Source organism: Apiospora aurea (genome assembly GCF_038362705.1).
Source record: "Apiospora aurea strain CBS 24483 chromosome Unknown utg000007l_segment0_segment0, whole genome shotgun sequence".
Lineage (NCBI taxonomy): Eukaryota > Fungi > Ascomycota > Sordariomycetes > Amphisphaeriales > Apiosporaceae > Apiospora > Apiospora aurea.
In genome coordinates, this window is record NW_027117394.1 from 2,193,194 (window position 1) to 2,214,137 (window position 20,944).

The 20,944-nt window shown below is 53.4% G+C and overlaps 3 protein-coding genes across 3 annotated transcripts; 1 reads left to right on the forward strand and 2 right to left on the reverse strand.

The window, feature by feature from the left end:
- Positions 1-2,769: 2,769 nt before the first annotated feature.
- Positions 2,770-5,473, forward strand: PG986_010940 (uncharacterized protein; the record flags this gene model as incomplete). The annotated part of the gene is made up of 2 exons (XM_066847162.1): positions 2,770-4,129; positions 4,179-5,473. 2 exons carry the CDS (start codon positions 2,770-2,772, stop codon positions 5,471-5,473), a joined length of 2,655 nt encoding a protein of 884 aa, XP_066696653.1.
- A 3,269-nt stretch (positions 5,474-8,742) lies between these two features.
- Positions 8,743-9,628, reverse strand: PG986_010941 (uncharacterized protein; the record flags this gene model as incomplete). Its single annotated transcript, XM_066847163.1, has 5 exons — positions 8,743-8,927; positions 8,990-9,247; positions 9,325-9,353; positions 9,413-9,435; positions 9,518-9,628. 5 exons carry the CDS (start codon positions 9,626-9,628, stop codon positions 8,743-8,745), a joined length of 606 nt encoding a protein of 201 aa, XP_066696654.1.
- Positions 9,629-17,106: 7,478 nt separating this feature from the next.
- PG986_010942 (short-chain specific acyl-CoA dehydrogenase mitochondrial precursor) lies at positions 17,107-19,159 on the reverse strand (the record flags this gene model as incomplete). Its single annotated transcript, XM_066847164.1, has 3 exons — positions 17,107-17,857; positions 17,933-18,542; positions 19,144-19,159. Coding segments are annotated over 3 exons (1,377 nt in total), but the record flags the coding sequence as incomplete, so codon positions are not given.
- Positions 19,160-20,944: the final 1,785 nt, after the last annotated feature.

Below are 20,944 nucleotides of genomic sequence, written 5' to 3' on the forward strand. Positions count from 1 at the left end.
GTTTGATTAGAGATGGCGCCGTTGGTTGATGTTGATTGCACTGGTCATTGGGGTTTCGGGCCACGGCGTCCCTTCAATTGAGCCGTACCGGGAAACCTGCAATCAGGTGGATGTTGTTGACGTGCGTGCCCGCCCACTTGGACTCGGGCGGCTGGCTCATGGGGCATTTTTAGCCAGCGATCTTGCGAGTTTATGTTGGCTACTGGGGGGCAGCTGAGGATATTCGGAGATCTCAGATGCCAGGACAGAGAAATAAGCTACATAGGAGACCCAGGCCAAGACCCAAGACCGGGGCCCAAGCGCAGACAAAAAACTGGAAGGGACAAGGGGTGCAGATGCCTGTAGGTGATGACGCTAGTGTTTCCAATTGGGGGGTTGTCTGTTTGTGATTCGTCGGTGCAGAATGGACCCTGCAGAATCTACAGGGGCCCCTGACTTCGGGTAGTTGGCTTGCAGGCTTAGTCCCAGGAACGGGCCAGAAATAAGCCGGCAGAGACAGGAAAGAAGAGGGAGCTTGCGAGGCAGAGAGGGCTGGAATAGACACGATGAAGAAGGACGCTGTTTGCCCACCAACCCCTCCACTCTAAATTTGGAAAGAGGCCCCCGAACTACCAAAGACGCGAGAGACGCCACACACACACCTTATGTACGTACTTTGTATTGCCTGGCAAGGCTTCACCCAGCAGGGCACTTTTAGTCAGTTGGTAATTTGGAAAAAGGACCAACCCGGCTATTTGGTGAGGATGAAGGGAACAAGAAGAACTTGCGTGCATACCGAAGTACATAGAGAGAGGTAGTCAGTCACTGGCTCGGAGATTTGATAGAGTATGCACGACTAGCCTGAGCACCCAGTCCCCATCTCCCCATCGAATGTGACATGCGTTGCACAAGCGATGGAACGTCGACGCCGGCCTATTTTCATCTTCCTGTGCCTCTATTTCCTCCCTGCACCGCCCTCGCCTTCCTTCTCGCTCCCGTTCGCCTGTGTCCTCTCCTTCTTGACAGTTTCTGGCCCGTCACGTCAGTCGCGGCGAAAAGTTCCGATATACTTTCCCTCTTCCGCCAGACCAGACAGGAAGCAGTTAGCTACACACTCGGCCGGCTACCTATTTCCTAGTTTCTCCCCTAAGCTCGTTGACATCAGTCAACTTAAACCTTCCCTTCTTCCCAAAGTCGTCCAGGCGCAAGTTGCCTTTTTGCCCAAGCGCAACCAACTGTTTACGTGGGCTGATTTCTTGTTTCCACGTCGCTCTTTTGGATCTCTGCCCGGCCCAGCTATCTTTCTGTCTGTCTGATTTGCTTCCGGCCTGAAAGCTGTGTGCGTGTGTCTTGACGACACTCCCCAGCGTTTTCTCTCGTTCAAACCCGACCCAAAGCGCAATATCCCCTGCGAACCCGTCCGTCTCTGTCTGGATACTCACACCTGCATCGACATCTGACGACGAAAAAACAACAACGTACAACGACAGCAACAGCAACAAGAACGCCAACAGATACAAAAAGTATTTGTGTGCTTGCTGCTTGATTGACCCTTGATCGCCGCTCAAGTCTACCCGCCTAGGCTTCTGAATCTCGCTCTGCTTCGCTTCCACCAGCCGACCCTGTTCTGCCCGCAAACCTGAAACACGACAAGCGTCCAAGGTTGCACTACGACCAGTCTCCCACCACGACGCACCTCAGGACCAGCCTCACTCTGCCTCTGCCCTTCGGGATTCCCTCACGCCTGCGATTCTCGTTGGTGATTATTCCGGTTCATCCAATCTGACCATAGCGAGCCGACTCGTCTTTGCGCATCCCCACGCGGTTTGCCTTCTTCGAACTTCGAAATACGTTGCGTTGTAGTCGTCTTGTACGTTGCACACACGGTCCACTGCTGCCAAGAGTAGCTCCCTCCCCATCGCGAAACTTCAAGCGTGCGTGACCTCCTCTTTTCGTCTCTCATTCGCTGCTCGGGTGTTTAAGTGTTCCTTGTCTGTTTGGTGCTGGTAGACTGGGTGTTGTCCACACTATCAACTTGGCACCGACCACACCTAGCCTACCATTCTCAGACCGGCCCATCATTGTCCCCTTAGCAGCCCCAGAAATGGCACCACGACTAGACAGGGGATGCGTGACCAGCGTCTGCCACCTCTGACCTCCGGGATCTCGTCTGGTCTCTCTCTGCCCATTCATGGTGTCGTCTGCCTCCCCGTCGATACTCTTGTTCCAAAATACCGCCACACGCAGCCGGGCCTGCTTCATTCACTCATTTGCTTTACTTCGCTTCGATCAGTAGAGGACTAATTTTTGTACCATAGTCTTTTTGCCTTGTCCGCTCAGGATATGGAGTAATTATACTCTCCTGACGCTATACTTTCTCATTATACAATTGCCGCATTGTTTCAGGCCGGCTTTCCACAGGAATCACCGTGTTCCTTTCGCCTACGCATCCAGCATCTGTAGGGATCGCCTTCGCTCTTTTTACCATCGCCATTCTGGATACCGGCCTCGCGAGGACATCGTCTCACAACCAAGGCTTGCGATACCCAATCTATTCGACGGAAGTTATACGACAGGAACAGCGTACTCGTCTTCGTCTTCGTCTCTCTAGGCCCGTCGGTCTCGCCAGCTGTGCAAATACGGCGACTGGTTTTTGGACCCAGCTTTGTGTATCGGACCCGGAAATTTTCGCATGCTGTTGATCAACGAGGAAAATAGCTGCTCGAGGTTTTGGGATAGCCGAGGAGGAATCGCCAAATCGAGTTGCTGGGCGGTTTGTGTTTGGAATAAATGAGTCGAGCTCAATATGCGGACGGGATGGACGGACCATCTGGGATTGCGGGTTCCGTGAGGAGGGCTCGCGAAAGGGCCGAGCAAGGGCTGCCCCCAGACTTCCCATCACCACCGCGTCGGGCACCGCAACCACCTGGAAGAGAAGGAGGGATTGGTGGACTGACAATATCGAGACCGCAGCCAGCGGTGCCGCAATGGCCGCTTGCCGGACCCATTCCTTCGCCTACAAGCTCAGAAGGCTCAGACCGATACAGACCTCCTCCAGGTAGATCGCCAGTGCCACCGCAACGACCACCCAGGCCAAGTCACGTACCTTCGATTCTCGACGCCTCCAGGCCTCAGGAGCACACTCCCGTCTTCCAGTACGTACCACAGAACCCGAGGGCTTCGGAGCTCTCCGTGCCAGAAACGCCAGCGGGCTCTTCGCGGCCGTCAACTTTATCATCAGTCGGTTCGATACCGGATTTTCCATTGCCCACGAGTGCGCCAGCCGTGTCAAATGGGCTAAATATACCTCCACCCCCGCCGCCTCCTGTGCCGCGGAGGAGTGTCAATTTGGGACCGCCTCCCTCATCGAGACGCGGTGCCTCGTCATTCTATTCCACGGCATCTTATGTGTCACCTATCCCAGAAGAAAGTCCTAGAGCACGGTCACATACATCTTATGCCTCGAGCGCTGCGATACCGGAAAGTTTTGGCACTATTTCACCCGGTCTCAGCCCCGATGGAGCCTACTTCGACGACACAATAGCGGAGGAGTCGGTCTACAGTGATGACGATACGGACGAGCGTGGCCTGGTACGAAGCGCAAGTATAGGAAGGAAAGGAAAGCCGTCACTGGTCACAACAAGGAGCGCCGAGGGTAGGGACGCAATGCCGATAGTACTACCGCTTCCATCACGACCGAAACCGAAACCCTTCCAGTCCCAAGATCCATTCGAAGATGGCACTGGGTATGTCGAGGGATCCTCCAGCTCAGGCGCCCCATCAGGAGCACCGTCGACGACCGCGGCGACAGTTGGCTCTGGGGCTACAGCTCAATCTATGCTAGCCGCGCCGGAGGCTGCTAATGCTACAGATGGGTCAGCACTGCGAGACATATCAGTGTCACCGAGGCCCGCTATATTTTCTGCAATAAGGCGACCGCCGCGTCTTGATATCAACGCGGTCCGGGATGCCGAAGCCAGAGGAAGCTTAACGAGTTTGCCCGATCTCATCCGCAGAGCGACGCGGTTGGCGTCGATGATTGAAAAGGGTCGGAGGCCAGCAAGTCAATTTAACGTGCTCGACTTTCCGCCAGAGATGTATGCCAGGGACTACAACAATGCCAGGGATATGGAGAGAGAGTACTCAATGTGTAAGTTTCTTGCCTGTCGGTTTCATTGACTCGGCTAACATTTGGGTAGACGACAATGAAAAACATCAATCCGGCCTCTCGGACATGCTGGCAGCTTTCCCGCCTCCAGCCCAAGCCCAAGCCCAGCCCTTACCGCAGCAAACGAGGGCTCCGCCGCAGCCCGCTCGACTGAGCGGTACATCTTGGCCGTTACCGATCGGCCGTGTGTCGTTCCGCGGTCAGGGACAGGGACAGGGCCAGCCTCAAGCAGCAATCCCGAGAGATGCCGAATCGTCTCCGGCGTCACAAGAGAAGCCGGGTAGACGCTGTTGCGGCTTACCTATGTGGGGCTTCATACTCCTTCTTTTCATTTTGGTCATCGTGATTGCAGCTGCCATCATTGTACCACTGGAATTCTTCGTCATTCGGAAACAAAACGCTCGGGGTGGCGCTCAGCAGCCGGCAATGGAGACATGTATGAACCAACTGACATGCGAAAATGGAGGCACAAACGTCATCACACAAGGAGTCTGCGCATGCATCTGCTCCAATGGCTTTACAGGGACCACCTGTACCGTACCCGGATCGGATGGGTGTGTTACCACCAGGTTGAGCCCCGACGACCCTGCCCTTCGAAATGTAACTCTTGGACAGGCCATCCCACGCCTTATACAGCAAGCGAACGCCAATTTCTCCATTCCTTTATCGGGCACGGGGATTCTGGCGAAGTTTAACTCTGCGAATCTGTCCTGTAACGCTGAGAACGCACTGGTCACTTTCGGTGGCTCGGCGACTCGAGTCAAAGGTGCTCTGGATCAGGTCACGGATGCCGGCGTGGATCCCTCGTTACAGCGAATTGGCGCGGCGGCCGTGTCCGGGTTCCCCATTGTCATCTCCGTTTCCCCGGGTGTTGATGTGACTGTCACGTTGAATAATCCCGCCAAGCCTAGCATAACTACAGTCACCAACCCGACCAGCTTACCAAGCGACGCGTCGACGGTGTTTGCAACCACGCTCACAGTCCCGGACTCTCAGCCCCCGAGTGCTCCGGTAACCACGGCACCTCCGCAAACGATGGGAACCGCTACTACTTCATCCGCACCGCCAGCAACGACCTCAACAACACCCCAGTTTGTAGTCACCGAGCAAGTTCTCGACTTTGCTCGTGTGGCCGTACTGTTTGTGTTCCAGAGCCAAAACCTGAACAATGCTGTAATGGCGCAGATGGCCCTTCAAAAGTTCTTCTCGGACGCGATGCCTGGTGGTTCAAGCCAAGGAGTGACACCAGACAAGGCAAAGAACCTGAACATTGGAGGGAAGAACACCATCGACTTGGTCCACCTCTTGGTCAAACTGGACTCTTGAAAGGCGACGTTAATCCTCATTCCCGGCTCGCCCGCTGACATTCAAACTCATTCCTCTACGCTGGACGATTTTCTTCCACCTTCACCCACCACACGAGGCCACGTAACGCTTCATCATGGCTTCATGTGCCACGTGTACATTAACGACCACCCATGGGCAAAATACCATCTTTCCCCTTCTATTCCCTTTTCGTCTTCGTCCCAGCGATATCTTTTGACGGCAAACAGATTGGCGCGGCCCGTAGAGGACTTGCTCCATCCGGGTTGCCGACCGACCCCCCCTTTTTTGCCTTCCCTTTCCTCTTGTACACAAGACGTACATTTTTTTCTTATCTTTTATCATATCATCATGACTTAGCATAACGTCATACCCCCCCGTTGGCCCAGGTCGCGCGCGCGAGAGCATTTTCTTGCATTTGAATTTTGGGAAATGCCAGAAAGCGAGCGGGCGAGCACCTGTGTTTGTTTTCGTCTTCTAGCATGGCGTAGGAGAACAGATATCCCATACCCCTTAGGAAGGAGGAGCAGTAAAATCATGTGAGCAAAGGGGAAGGGGGGTTTCATGAGAAGAAGAAGGAGCTTGTAGATATCACCATCAAATCTCAAGACAATGTTTAATAAGACTCACATCACGATGCCTTTCTGCTAACTAGGGGACTGTGGTCCCCGCCATGCTCTGTGTCCGTGTTTTTCTGCATTGCTGTTCTCGTGACACGCTCCCTCCTAACCTAGAACCGCCGTGTAATCCCAGCTCACTTGATCTGGTAGCCATGTTACTGCTTTGTAAACTGTTCTACCATGTACCCTTGTCGTTAGCCAGCCACCTCTTGTTGAGACTCGGGTGGATGGCGCCCCTTGAGCTGGTTGGTTACTCTCGGTGAGCAGAACAGTAAAGCACCCCCCCCACGGCAGCTTACATGTCTCTCCAGGGGCACCCGTCGACCTGGGTAACTAACCCCCACGCCCACGACACGACATGGCGCTAGAGGGTTGGGGGTTTGGGTGCATGGTCCTCGTTTCTGTTTGCTGTTACTATTTTTCTTACGCGGGCAAATCCATCTCTCAAACGAAACCCATATCACTTCTGCTCTCTCCATCCCTGTTTGACAACAAGATCTAATCTACGAGGTGGTAGACAACCAATCCAACGAGGAACAAGCGAGGTCACATGCAATCGTGGCTATGCGGTTTACCGAGCTGCTGCAATAGGCAAAGGCCAGAATAAACCGACAGGTGCAGTAGTGGTAGCAGCAACCTTGGACTCGCCGGGCGCTGCTATGGTTTTCTATTCTTTCTTCTTCTTCTTCTTCTTCTTTTTTCCCACCCTTTTACTTTGCTGTCTCGATCCTAGTTCTTGTTCCCACGAGAACGCCCGATGCTACGCTGCTAATTTACTATAGATAGAGATGGGATATCTATATATATTTATGGACATGCGTGTGGCACTAGAACTATTTGATGTAACCCCTGGTTTATTACACTGGTCCAATGAGAAGAGAAGCTGGGGGGGGCTTTGTGTAAGTTGATCTATAATTACTCAACATGATGTCAAAACATGCAAGTACTTATGATATATACACCTTACAAACGACAGAGAGGGGGAGACTCTTTCATATCTGTCTTATTGGCACAATTACTTTCCCCTTTATGGCGGAAGACTCGATGCATACACACACGCGGCAAGCCCCCGATGGCCCTCCGCGTCTCATGCAATAAGCACACCAGTCCGCTCCGCGAACCTGCCTTCTGTGGCGGCACCGAAACCCGGGGAGACACATGATCTGATAACTGATAAATGGTACACATACCGATAGGCAAGGCGGCTTCCGACAATACACCACTCTTCCCCCGTTATGTCGCGTGGGGTAGAGGCTCCGCTATCCGCCCCTTGACTCTCCCCCCTCCCCGCTTTGTTACTTGTTGTGTTTGCTCCGTAGGTAAGCGTCTTGGCCATCCTTACTATCGGTACGGGGACGCCATTGGTTTCTTGCCCGTTTCCTGTGCCAGCCAACAAAGTCAAGTCTCGATCGAACTTTCATCCCGCTTCTTCTCATGGTTGTCCGTACATGGTTTATTTCCCAGGGAGAAAACAGACCGCCGATGGCGACGCTGTGACCAGAGTGTACGCAAGTAGCCGCAAGTCCCCGGAGGATCGTGTATAATATAGCAGTACTTAAACGACCCAATAACAGCAGATAGATAGGTACATTGGCCCTACCCGATACAAGCATTAGCTGATGAGCAAGCAAGCTCCGGACCGGTGAACAAGAATATCTGCTGACGTACCATGTCAGCTCGTCAACGCAGGTCCTTCACAGTATATTCACGGGTGGACATGGGGGTAGGGTGATGAGAAGTGGCACGATGTCGACATACCAGCCAGAATTAAGACGTACTTCCTCTTCGCTTTGCCCCTGACTAGATCCGATGTGACGGCACACGTGCGTGACGTTTGCCCGGGCAATAGTACACGGCGCGTCAGTGCGTTAGCCGGTTTCCTTGTTTTTTCCTATTCCCGTAGCTGACCCTCTCTGCCATGAGTTCAATGACATCTCGTGAGCAATTGAGATGGCCCTGATAACACGAAACGGCCACTGACATCCATTCATCATGTCTACCTTGCGTCATCCATCCAAACGCGATGATGGGACTGCGTGCTTCGTTGGGGTTGCTGCTCGGTCGCCAACAATTGGATAGGTATATTCGGAAAAAGGGTGCGTCTTGACTGGCATGCCGAGTGAAGAAAGCATTACTCGCGTATTACTCGCGTCTCTTCCAAACGGTGATTTCTCTTTTTTTCTGCCTGCGCAGTGAACGATCTTACAGAAACAAAAGAAGCACCAAAACCCCATGCCCCATAAACTCCCATTCGAGAGCGCTTGGCTTGCATGCGCTGGTGAATATAAGCCCAAAGTGCCTTCCGCAACCCTAGACACGTAATCGTAGCAAACAAAGCTTTCCCCGTATTCCATATACTGTTTCTCTTCTATCTGGAAGAGAATGCGAAGAAATCCGAATAAAAGGCGTCCGTATTCAATGAAGCCGTTTTGCGATGCAATTGCGTGGAAATGCAACGGGTATGATTGCTAGCACCTGGTCGCCCATCTCTCTTTGTAAATATCAATGTCCTGTAGTCGTCTCGTGTCTCGTATCAGTAGCAGGATAATCCGAGACCAGTTACTCGCGGCCAGTCGATATCATGCATTCGACTCGGGCCAACGTCTAACCAGCAACCTCGATTTGGCTGCCTTAGTTTGTCTTCTGACAGTATCACAGAATGACGCATCGTGGGCGATGTGGATCCTTAGTCTGTGACTTTCGAGTTTTCCTCTTGTCCTTATAGTACTTGTAGGAATAGGGGTCGAATTTATCACTGTCCTCGGGATAAGTCTCGCTGGCATCGTCTCTCCGCAGCATTTGGCGACAAAGATCGACGAACACCTCATCAACGTTGGCTATCCCTGGTCAGCACGTGTGCACACAGGCCTATCCTCCGGTACGGTGTCACTGGACTTACTTTTTGTCCTCGCACTAGATTCGTAGTAAGGTACACCCCACCGCTGCGAGATGGAAAAGCCTTTGGTACGAGGCACCGAACGTTGGTCCTCGAGATCAGCTTTGTTACCACAGATGACGATGGGGACCTTCTCGTCGTCTTTGATGCGGATGATCTCGTCACGTAGGCCAGCTAGCTCGGCGAGGGAAGACGCCGAGGTAATGCTGAAGACCAGCAGGAACCCTTGTCCAGTCTTCATGTACAGATCTCTCATGGCAACTGTGGCCAGTCAGCAGGCTGTCTGCAGGTTAAGGGGACGATTATGCAAAGGCAAGGAGTACGCAAGGAGTACGCACCAAACTGCTCCGTTCCCGCGGTGTCCAGGCTTTTGTCTCGAGTCAGTACGGTGGGGTAAATGAATCAATTCGAGAATGCATGTCTTACATCTCCAGTACCACTGGCCGGCTCTGTTGGGAGGAGCTGTTAGCCTTATCTGCATGATTCGAGAGACCAAGCGGGCCAGGCCATGCCAGGCCCTCTGCTACTTACATCGACGTTGACTTGTGTGCGATACGAGTCCTCGATAGTTGGGTCGTAGCTCTCGATCCATTCGTTGTGCACAAACTGAGCTGTTGGTTGAGAAATAGGCAGAGAATCCATCAGCTTCACGGCTCATTGCGTCGCATGGCATGCATGGCATGGCTTGGCTTGGCATGGCATTGCATTGCATTGCATTGCATCATAGCATCATCCCATTTCCAAATACCCGCCGTCGGTTGCGTCCCATCTCATCGCGAGGGAATGAATGGATGGACGCCAGAAAAACCTCCACACACGTGATGGTGGGGTAATTCTCAGGACTTGCGACTCAGACGCAATTGGCTGAAAAGAGTCAGAAGAATGGCTTACCAGTAAGACAACTTTTGCCCACACCACCTAAACCAGACGAATCCCGTGTTAGAATGTGACATAAAACGGGGAAAGGAGAAAAGCAGACACAGGACTGGCTTGGCCAGCGTGGAAAAAAGAAAAAAGGCAAAAGCAAAGAAGGGGGAGGGGGTCAAAAAGACTCACCTGCTCCAAGTACGACAACGTGGAACTCGCGGCTAATAGCAGAAAATAGGGAAAATGTCAGCTGTTGGGTAACCTTGCAAAACGCCGCCTGTGCTGGGGGAGACAAACGCCGGTTGATAGCGACCTGGTCGAGGCGCCATGGTGACTTCGACGACTCGGCTCGACTCAACTCAACTTGATCAGCAACTGGGTTACGAGCGCATGGGACGGTTCTCCCAATCCAGTGCAATCCAGTTGGTTCCAATGGCGCTTGTCGCTCAGCTGACAGTCCCTCTCCAGATCTGGCTATCTGCCTGGTGTCGGCCGCGTCTTGTAGCTGCAACCGACCAAGTCGGAAAGACGAGGGCGTCTAGAGTGGTGTGCGTATGCGAATGGGGATGCAGATGCGTATATGTGCGTATAGATAGATGCGCGCGCGTGTTATGTATGAGCTGCCCGCGTTCAAAAAGGCAAAACTGCGCTGGGCGGTGCAGCAGGCCTTGTTCAGTAAAATGACTTGCGTCCAGAAAAGGGAGGTCAGTTCGGTGCTGCCAAGATTGCGGTCTGGAAAGGCCCGGACGCGTTCGGCTAGCCGAGAATTGTTGAGTTGCAGACGCTGAAGGGTATATATAATAGTTCAGATCGAACAATGGACCCGGACCCCGAAAAAGAGGGCAGGCAGAGTACGACTTTCGCGTGGCCTAAGATTCCTGATCGACGGATGGCGCCGTTTTTAAGGCGTTTGGGCACACAGACGAGTAAACAGTGTCTCTCGCGGCCTGGAGCCGAGGTTGCGCTGTAGTAACGTGGGTGATATTCCGAATAATATGGCATACAATTGGCCTGGGCGAGTGGTTGATTCAGATAGAGCGCTGCGGTAGCCTGTAGGAAATTTTTCTAAATGAGGGATGTGAGATATGTGAGATATAAGGATGGGGACAAAATATAATCTACAGAAGATTGAACCGCGAAGAAATAAGTCCGTGCCAGTCAATCAATCAGTCACTCGGGCACTCAGGCACAGATCGAGGCGAGAGTGAACAGTCAACCAATCAAGCAATAATATATCCAGGAATGGAATTTCAAGAGAGAGAGAGAGAAAAGTTTGAAGTGGATGGGAAAGGAGGAATAGGGAGCCGGGGGTCGGCATTATATCACAGAGAGCACAGAGAGAAGGAAAGAGAGCGAGAGCAATTGCAACACAACACACACCCAGGCGGCTGCTGCTTGCTGCTTGCTGCGCTGCTGCTAGGTACAGTAGGTTAGGTAGGTTTGGGGGGGGTCACTAACAGGTTGGCCATTGATTGATCAGTCCCGGCTTTCCTTTCTTCATACAGTATCAACCAATTCTTACTATGAGGGAGGTACATTGATTGATCACAGGCTACCACATTGATTGCTTGATGTAGGTACACTTTATTACTTGCCCAGGGAGGTAGGCGAGGTCGTCAATAACTGCCATGACTTGCCTTGACTCGAATTTACCGGGACGGCCTTTGTTTCCCTGTTGGCCCGTCAATACCGACGATTTCCTTTGCCTCCCATCCTCTTCCTCTTGATTATTATTATCCATTATTAGTTTCCCTCCCGGCTCTTGCTGGACCCCCCAGGAATCAATCATACGTACAGGGCCGTGGTTCTCGCCAAGGGGGTGCTGGTGGCTCTTTAGGTTAGGGGGAGGGTCCGGAAGGGGAGGGGGGACTGTACAGTCCGCCAGTCTCAGCTCCAGAAAGGTACCTGGCCGTAGCAGCCAATCCGACCTACCGAAACATTCGTCAGTCAAGTTCAACCCTAGCACCAGCACCAGCACCAGCACCAGCAGCAAGCCCAACCACAACCCAACCCAGCCCAGCCCAGGACGGGCGGCGGGACCAAGACCGCAGGCAGGTACCTGCAGTACATTTCAACTTGGGTTCATTGGAAAATGGTGATAGCTGATCAGTCCATCCTCACACCGTCTCCTGCATACCGCGACGACCTGCTTCTTCCATCAAGCTGTGCTGCACGCACTGCATCTCACGCCCTGGAATGGCGAGGAACTTGACAAGTCAAATCTGAGCGCTTTGCTTTTACAGCCAGACGCTCTTCTCGGTGACGGAAGAGGTTTTTTTTCTGTCTGGGTTTCCAAGTGCAGCTGTAGCCGCGCATCCAGTCCATCCGTCGGCAGAATTGCTTCCTCGCCCCGGTCAAGATGCCATGCCGTCATAACTAATGTTCCGACTTCCAGTCTGTACCACCATGACTTGAACGGCACTGGACCAACCAGAATCAACGACTACATAATGTACCTACATACATATTGTAGATAAAGCGCAACTACTACTCCGTACTTCCTTCGCACTACCGCCTCCCCGAACTTGCCGCACAAGCAAGCAAGCAACCCTACGTACTGGCTGGGCTCTTACTACTACTACTCAGCATTCACACATGGCCCTTAGAGCATACATCTAGCAAGCAAGCGGACAGGCAAGCGCCGCCGCCGCCGCCGCCCGCTACAAGGACTAGCCATACTTTGTTTTATGCTGCCTTACATTGATGCATCTGGCACAGCTATCGTGATCCCCAAGTTCCAATTGGCGGCGGTGGCCCCGGTGGCAACCTCCCTCCCTCCCGCCTCGTCTCGCCTGGACTCGTGTTTTTGCCTCTGCCCATCATCGTCTTGCGACGCATTCCCTCCCAAGCTATACATACATATACTTACACGCAACACGCGTAGCCTGGGGATGCACACGAGGAGAGGCCAGCAGAAAATGGAGTGACGGAACGAGTATCCAAAGAAAGTCTGCAGGCTCTAGAGAATTGGGCGAGTCAGGATTGCAGGTCGCCCGTCCTGCTTTGCACCAGACCGGTTGCCCATGCAGCGCCGGCGGTTCGTGCCATTCCTGACTCGTCCGTGCCCTGCAGCCTTCCAGCCCGCTCAGCCTGAGGCGGGCCCAATCATGGCCTTTGGAACGAGGGCCCCATACGATCAATCCTTACCCTTCGCATGGCACATGGCACATGGCTAGCATGGCTCCCACAGTATCTAAACAGACAGGAGGTAACGTAGAAGTTGGACAGCGGTGCCTACAACAGGAAAGTGGCCACCCCAGAAGTTCGCATGGGGAGGAGACTCGGCTCTGCCGTTGCACCCAGTCAGGCAAGAATGCAGCAGCAAGAGAAGCGATAAAAAAGAAAAAGGAAAAGAGGGCTGATGGGGATGTGAGTCGCCAAACGGCGTTGCGCACTGCAGCGTAACCATGCACATGCATTGAGCTGCACAGCTCGCAAGACCAGGCAAAGGGAGAATAGCCTCCATCACGGTTTTCCACTGCATGCCTCGTTTGTGCTTTACGTCAATACATGGCAGCAGTATAGCGGCACACAGTATGTACCTAAACCAAGTGGGTGGTAGCAAGTGGCGTCAAAAAGGCCATCACAAAAACCAAGAAGTATTTCATCTCTATGCATCACACATGCAAATGAACTTTTGGAGGGGCAGAACGAGGTACTTACAGATATCCCAACGACGACTTTACCTTAGGGCCCCGCCGGTCTGGATTGGCCCTCGGCTCCTCGTCTTCGCCCAAGCCCTGTGAGCAATCGCGACAACACAAACACAGGCCAAAGGATAGCATCAGCTACCCCTCGAGAGCCTCGTACACGACGTACTCGTCACCTGATGGACAGCAGCTGCAGGCGTCGCTTGCAGACGACTGATTGCTATGATGTTCAATAGTTCGTCCCTTATAATGCCAGGAGTCGGAAGAAACAACAAGCACGAATTGGCTGGCTGGTCCAATACGCGAAGACAAGACAAGACATACATATACCTGCCAAGCGCTCCACCTCAGTGCGTTGCACGCAGAACTTGACGAGTAACAACAGACAGGTCTCTCCCTCTGTTCCTCCCTCTTTTGCTTAACCCGCCCCGTCTCCTCGTGCCTCGGGACCCGTCAAGATGACTTATGAAGGTGCATGGGGGGTTCCAGCATGGCAGAGAGCCGGGACGGCGTCCCAGCTCCCCGGAGGTTTTAGCTTCCTGGACCGGGCTTGTACCTGGCACAACCACCCACTTGGAAGGATGCCAAGTTTTTTTTTCCTTTTTTTTTTCCTCTCCTTTGTAGTACCCGACTTTTCGTATCCCAGACCGTACATTGCAGCATCACTATGTCTAGTAGTTTGTATGGAAATGAAAATGCGGTCATCAATCACCGCGCTCTTTGCCCTGATGTCACTGTCCGCCGCTTCACCTCACACAACCCTCTCTGGCGGCTACTACAAGCTGCCCGTCAGGAAAGCGGGATGGCGTCATATCGGAAACAACTACGAACCGCCCCCAAGAACCACCCGCTTCTGATCCAGTCCTATCTCAGAACCAACTCTTTCCCTATATGCACATGCCGCATGGCATGTTGTTTCCTGGGTTCAAGGCATATGCATTATGTTTGGCTCTCTATCCTCGTATCATACGCCGGCCTGGAATTGGCCTTGCACCCAGTCAGTTGGCTTGGGTAAAAACAGTCGTCCTGCACAAACAGACAACCACTCAACCCCCCACATCCTGGATTGAGATCTCGAATCTGCCCGCGGGCCTACACTGCCACAAACCCCTGGAGCCACGTGGGAGCTATAAGCATCTATATATTCACCCTAGGCCAAACACACACTCGGCGGAACTGAGACACGCCCCCCTATGCTGATCTCTTCCACTTGAAAGCAACACGGCACGGTAAAACAGAATCGGAGGGGGCCAGCAAGAGGCCAAGAAGCCTTCCTGACCGAACCATTGCGGCTCTCTTGTCTATAATTATGTTCATGCCCATTCGGTCTCTTGCCGGGACTTGCCTCCATAAACAGACAGACCCTCCCACTCCATCCCATCAGCCGAAGAAACGTGCTGTTTGCTGACCCTCTCCCGTCTATTTTTAGAGATACCCAACCGAATATTAGGCGACGCTGGCCCTTGCCTTAGCTGATGCAGCTATTTCCCAACTGGGAGGACGTCAAGATGACCTGCTAGCTGGATCTTTCCCACGCGGCCGCGATGCGGTCTTCTTTGGGACAGGCACATAACAGTGTTTGCTTTGCCGATAGATGACCCCAGATCTTTCCTCCCTCCCTCTTGGGTAAGACGATGTATATATGCATGTACAACGTAGTTCTCCAACCCTGGTCTCCCTATCGCCACCGACGGCCCTCAGGGAGTTTTCGTGATATCGTATTGCAATTTTCGTCTTCTTTTGCAAACACCAGAAAGGGGTTTGCTTGGGAAATTCAATGTACCGTGCGGTGTGGCGTGAAAAGAGAAGGGAATCACTGACGTGGGTGTCTCGCTTTCCTTGGTTATCCTTTTTCGCCGCATGCATCGTACCAGCGCCTCCTCCCCCGAAAAGGGCTGTATAACGTCATTTTATCTCGTGTTGGTTACCGGGCGGCCGGGTCTCTAGCTTATCAGCCCCCCTACTTACTTCCGTATTGCACACGATACTGCTACTGATGGGAGGGAGCCGCCTTGAAAGAAAAAGTTACAGCAAGCACAACTAATTGACACTGCTTGATATTGTTGCTGTCGCTTGCTGCCTCTTCCACCAGGTTAATTGCCTTTCTTTTACCCTGCTCTTCTTATCTATCTATGTTGTAGAGAGCAGACGACGGGTACAGTCCGTCAGATCCAGCATGGTCGAGGGCGGCGGGCAGCTTTCCTCGGGCCACGGGTTAAGCTTGTGGGAAGACGATAGAACATACTTGACTGTCATACTATGTACGGTTCTACTGGGTCTTCATGGCCATGGCAATGGCTAGCCATCGGCCTGTTGAGGAACTCGCTTTTGTAGGCTGTCGCCGGCGTAGAGCCAACGGTCAGAGGAACCCTCGTAACCAACATTACATTTGAATATTTAGTATTTACCACGCATATGTCCAGTCTGACGATAAGAATAATTCAAGTAAGCACCATCCGGATATCTGCTTCGATCCCGAGCAAGCCACTACTGCTACTCCGTATGTGTGCACCAGTCAGCTGGCTATCGTCCTTGGAGGGTGTTGTTACCACACTTGGCGAGTCTGCGCGCCGCGAAATACTGCTACAGCGGTATAAGGTAGGCCAGGCGCGTGGTGGCCTCTCTCTCTTCTCTCTCACTCAACACTAACGACAACCAACTCTGCGGCTGTCGCAGCCATCTGAAAAGCCCTCGAGGGGTTTGCCAGCCCTACCGGTAATTTAATCGATACCTGCCCATAGCGCGTCCACAACCTTTCGCTTTCTGGCGCGAGCCTATGGACACACATGACAGGCCAACCACTGACTGACAACGACAGGAGTTGACAAGGGCAAGAAAGACCCTGTCGCCCAAAAAGCCGGTCTCGAGTGTGCACCCAAATCCAGTATTGGGTGATTTGCATGGTATCCACGGGATGGTCGGCATATAATAACCCACCATCAACAAAAGATGGCCAGGTGAAGGTGTAACTGTGAAACCTGCCAGCCAATGTCATACGTAGAATAGACACAAACACACGGAGCGACGATTGTACACACGGCTGTTCCGTCTCTTTGCTACCCAACAACCTCGGAGGTGGGTATGGATAAAAATGACTGGGGCCCCTTTTGCGGATCATTCTGAAATGAGAGATCATGCCCGTCCTCGGTATCTCCGATGGGCAAAACAACAGACTTATTCCCGAACTTCTTCATAGCCAACAGGGGAGGGTGGAAAAAAGAGAAGGAGAAGGACACCCAGAGAAGAGAAAGACGTACCATAGACGGAGAGCGGTATAGTTTGGTCGGTTTGGATATTGCGGGTTGGCGAAGAGCGGTCAGGAAACCAGACGCATTTGCACCCTGCCATGAACAAACAGCCGAGGTACAGGTAAAGCCCGAACGCGTAAGATATCTCACTGGTGCTTGAAGCCAAAAATAGGTGTTATCAGTGTCTGAATGTTTGTGTTTGTAACGGGAAGTGTAACGAGAAGTATTACTATGCACATGAGAAAGAGAAAGTGAAAGTGAAAGTAGTGCACGTAGTTCCGTTTCTCAGTGATACATATGCCATCTATGGATCTTGTCTATGCTGTGATGCCCATGTACCCCTCTCTCTACCTACAGCTTCGAAGCCGGAGATCCTTCCAGGGCCTTCGTCTTCGCCTTGTAAATCTTGACCAGCTGCCTTACCCCCGAGGTCCAGCAGGACGTCCTCGGAGCCTCCCGGGATCCGGGCGCCGGGGACCTCGCGCCAGATCATCTCGGCGAGCGCGCCCTGGCCGCTTCGGGTGTAGCCGTTGCCGCCGAAGAGCAGCACGGCGGTGTCGGCGCACTCCTTGAGGACGATGCCGGCCTGGGCCTTGAGCATGGCCGTGAGGCCGCCCAGCTCGCGGTCCGCGTCCTCCTTGGGCATGCGCGTCATCTGGTACGCGAACTGCTCGACCCAGGCCCACTGGCTCTCGAGCAGGGCGCCGGCCTTGGCGAGGCGGTGCCGCACCACGGGCTGGTCCATGAGCGGCTTGCCAAAGGCCTCGCGCTTCAGCATGTACTCGAAGGCGGCCGCGAGCGCGACGCGCGACGTACGCGTCACGCCAACGGCGATGGACAGGCGCTCGTGGTTGAAGTTGGTCATGACGTACCGCATGCCCATCCCTTCCTGCCCGATCAGGTTGTCGACGGGCACTTTGACGTCGTCTAGCTCAATGTACGTCGTCCCCGCCGAGATCTGCCCGGACACCTTGAGGCGTCGCATCGAGACGCCCGGATAGTCCTTCAGCGGTACTACCACCATGGACAGACCGGCGGCGCCGGAGCCCTCGGGTCCTGTGCGGACAGCCATGCTGGCGTAGTCGGTCCAGATGCCGTTGGTGATCCTGTATGTGCATGCTGTCAGTTTTGGATCTTATCCACAAAGTTGTATCGATCTAGTAATAAAAGAAAATACAAACCATTTCTTGGTGCCGTTAATGATGTAATGCTTCCCGTCCTTGCTCTTGAGGGCCGTCGTCGTGATATTGGCGACATCACTGCCGGCGTCGGGCTCGGTAATGGCGATGCAGCTCCGCTTCTGGCCACGCAGCAGCTCGGGCAGGAAGCGCTCCTGGAGGTCCTTGCTGCCGAACTTGACGATGGGCGGGACGCCAAAGGCCATGCCCGTAGTAAGACTCCCGCTGGGGCCCGCGAGGCCGCTGCGGGCCATCTCGTCGGCGTAGATGACGGCGTGCAGGTAGTCAAAGTCCTCGACGCGCAGCCCGCCCAGCAGCTCGTGGATGCCGAGCCGCTTCAGCCACTCGACGGGGAGGGGCGCCGGCAGCGCAGGGATCAGCATGCCGACCGCGGCGAACTCGTCGAAGACGTGCGCGGGCACCGTCTCGGCCCGCTCCCATTCTTGCGCGTGCGCCAGTAGGTGCTTCTCGATAAAGGCACGGATGGCGACCTGCCACTTGCGATGGGTTTCCTGGTAGATGGGCGAGGGCAGGCCCATGAGCCACGGCGGCTCGCTGAAGGGGGACTGCGGCACCCATGACGTATGTGCGTTGGTGGTTGTTTGGGTATGATCTTAGACCAAGTTTGCCTATGGATTCCCAGTGGCCCAGGTCAGATTCAAGCAAAACTCTCTGAAAATTATTTATTCTTGTCAGATACCTGGATGGTCAATGTTGTTTTCTTAGAAGGGCACCACCGATAGCCAGCCTGCCGTTGTAAATCGCCTTCTACCACGGAGCTGCCATGCACTCTTGTCCTCCACAGGCTGGCCTACATGCGGGGGAAACCGAGGTATTGGGATTTGGGGGTGTTGAGCACTGCAAGTTCAACTGAACTGCATGCATGGGGTTGAGGCGGGAGCTCGATCTGGGGCTGGAAAATTGGAGAAGGAACCCCTCGATCTGCACAGCTGCCGAGGTACTCGATTTCACTCCATGTTGCATTTCTGCCCAGATCTTGTCCTCGTTATCATTGTTCTTCTCTTTCCGACTGACCGAATTATACGCCAATCAGACGTGTTCTGTCCGACGAGATGCAGGTCTGCGATTCCGTCCGACCTAAGCTTACATAGGTACCGGTATCCATGATACAGACAGACAGACATGCGTGTGTCTGCTGCCGAAGTGACGCAGCAAGTGTCAACAAGGCTTCCATACTCGCTAGTATGGCATACTGATACCGAAACGCATGGTTGCTGAGTTCAGCCAGACCGCCGGGGTAAATGGTGTGTTGCCCCAGACTTCGGCAAGTGCCAAATGATCCGCACAGGCGGGACCGAAGCTCGCGTGCCGTCGTTACCTCTGATCACACAAACCAGAACCTGTATGCCAATATGCTCTAAGACAACGGGGCTTCCGACAGGTTACAATTTGTCCCATCGCTGAACCCCGGCTGCCGCATCGAGGACTCCGAGCAAACGGCCCTTGTCTCGATGGCAGACGGCCCGATGCTATCCAGCTCTGCCCGGGCCCTAACGAATATTGCATCGCGTCTTGGGAACCTATCTGGAAGGCATAGCATCATTGCGCTTTTTTTGAGAAAAGTTATAACCCAGGTTTCTCGGAGTCGCCTTGGCACATGCCACCCTCGTCAGTTTCCCATCGGTGTAACCTGGGGAGTCATCATGCTATTCGGGCGTGTCAGCGCGTCAGCAACGCCCTTAGATTCGTCTTATGGTCGTACTTAGCACAAATAAGGCCTTCAAGCACAAGTGACTTGTGCTCCTGGTCCCGGGACGATTCGAAAGATATGCCTCGAATCGGAAGTGAGTGCTTGTTGTTGAAGAACACCCCCATGTCCGGGGAAAGGGCTGCCAATCCCGTGTTCATGTTGTCACCTTACCCATCTATGTATCACGACTCGTGCCAACATCGATATCACAGGTCTTCCCGATGTGGGTGCATGAATCATGATGTAGTGTTCAAGCTGCGACATAGTTAGTCGGCCTAGATGTGATTAGTCCCTTCAGGTGCTAAAGTCCCGATTGGTTGTACCAGGTGGACAGCTTCTCGAAAAGGCATCTTTCTTCAACCCCAGGGGAACCAGCTTTGAACGCCGGTGGAGCCGAAGTCGAAGAGACTGGCTGGAACAGCGCGAGCATGACTGACACGCCAGGCTTGAGATATTCTCGAAGGTTGACATGCCACGAACCATACTCCACGGTCAAACACTGAGCCCCGGGCCCAGAGATGGTGGTTCCCCAAAAATTGTCAATGAGACAGGGAAGCTTTGACTGAAAGTTGGGTTAGGTTGATTCGCTGATGAGACCAACTAGGGAGGCTTGTGATATCGTCCTACCGTCCTACCGGTGTCCCCAGCGATGGATGGTATGTGAAGGAAAGAGAAAAGCAAAAACCGGAGCTATGCCATCTTTTGGTGGGGAGCCAGTTAGGTCCATCGAAATGTCTAAGACGGCAGCTGGTTCTCCAGTTCGGCAAGATGCGCGAGACAAACCCAACGAAGGATGCTGGCTGGCCGGGCCTCAGATAGTTCAATGCACATCTTGCTTGTTGGCCGTTGTCACTCAAGCCGCCAAACCTACCAATTGCTTCCCGCGTAGGCCAGTGCATAGCCCAAGGTCTCGAATGAATGAGCGGGTACACTGTATATGTAGAGATCCGGTCTTTGCAGATCATCGTGAGCTTTAGTTTATAGTAAGTACATAGGAAGAGCCGCACCATGCAATGGTAGTCCAACGCGAGCCACACACCATGTCCCGAATACATATAGCACCCCGCCGTTTGGCCAATGAATAGGCCGATCCACAAGGCTGGAAATTGCCAAGTAATTCGCTAGCAGCACCTAGCAATATCGCATCGCATCGCATCGCATCGACTTGGGTGGTTTCACTGGAGCCGAAACTGGTTGGCTACCGTCTCAAACACGTATTGGTGCCTAACCCGGAATGTCCCACTTCCCCCATCGACGGCAGTTAAGCAGCAGAAGATGGGCCAGCCAATGGTAGACGGGCCCCT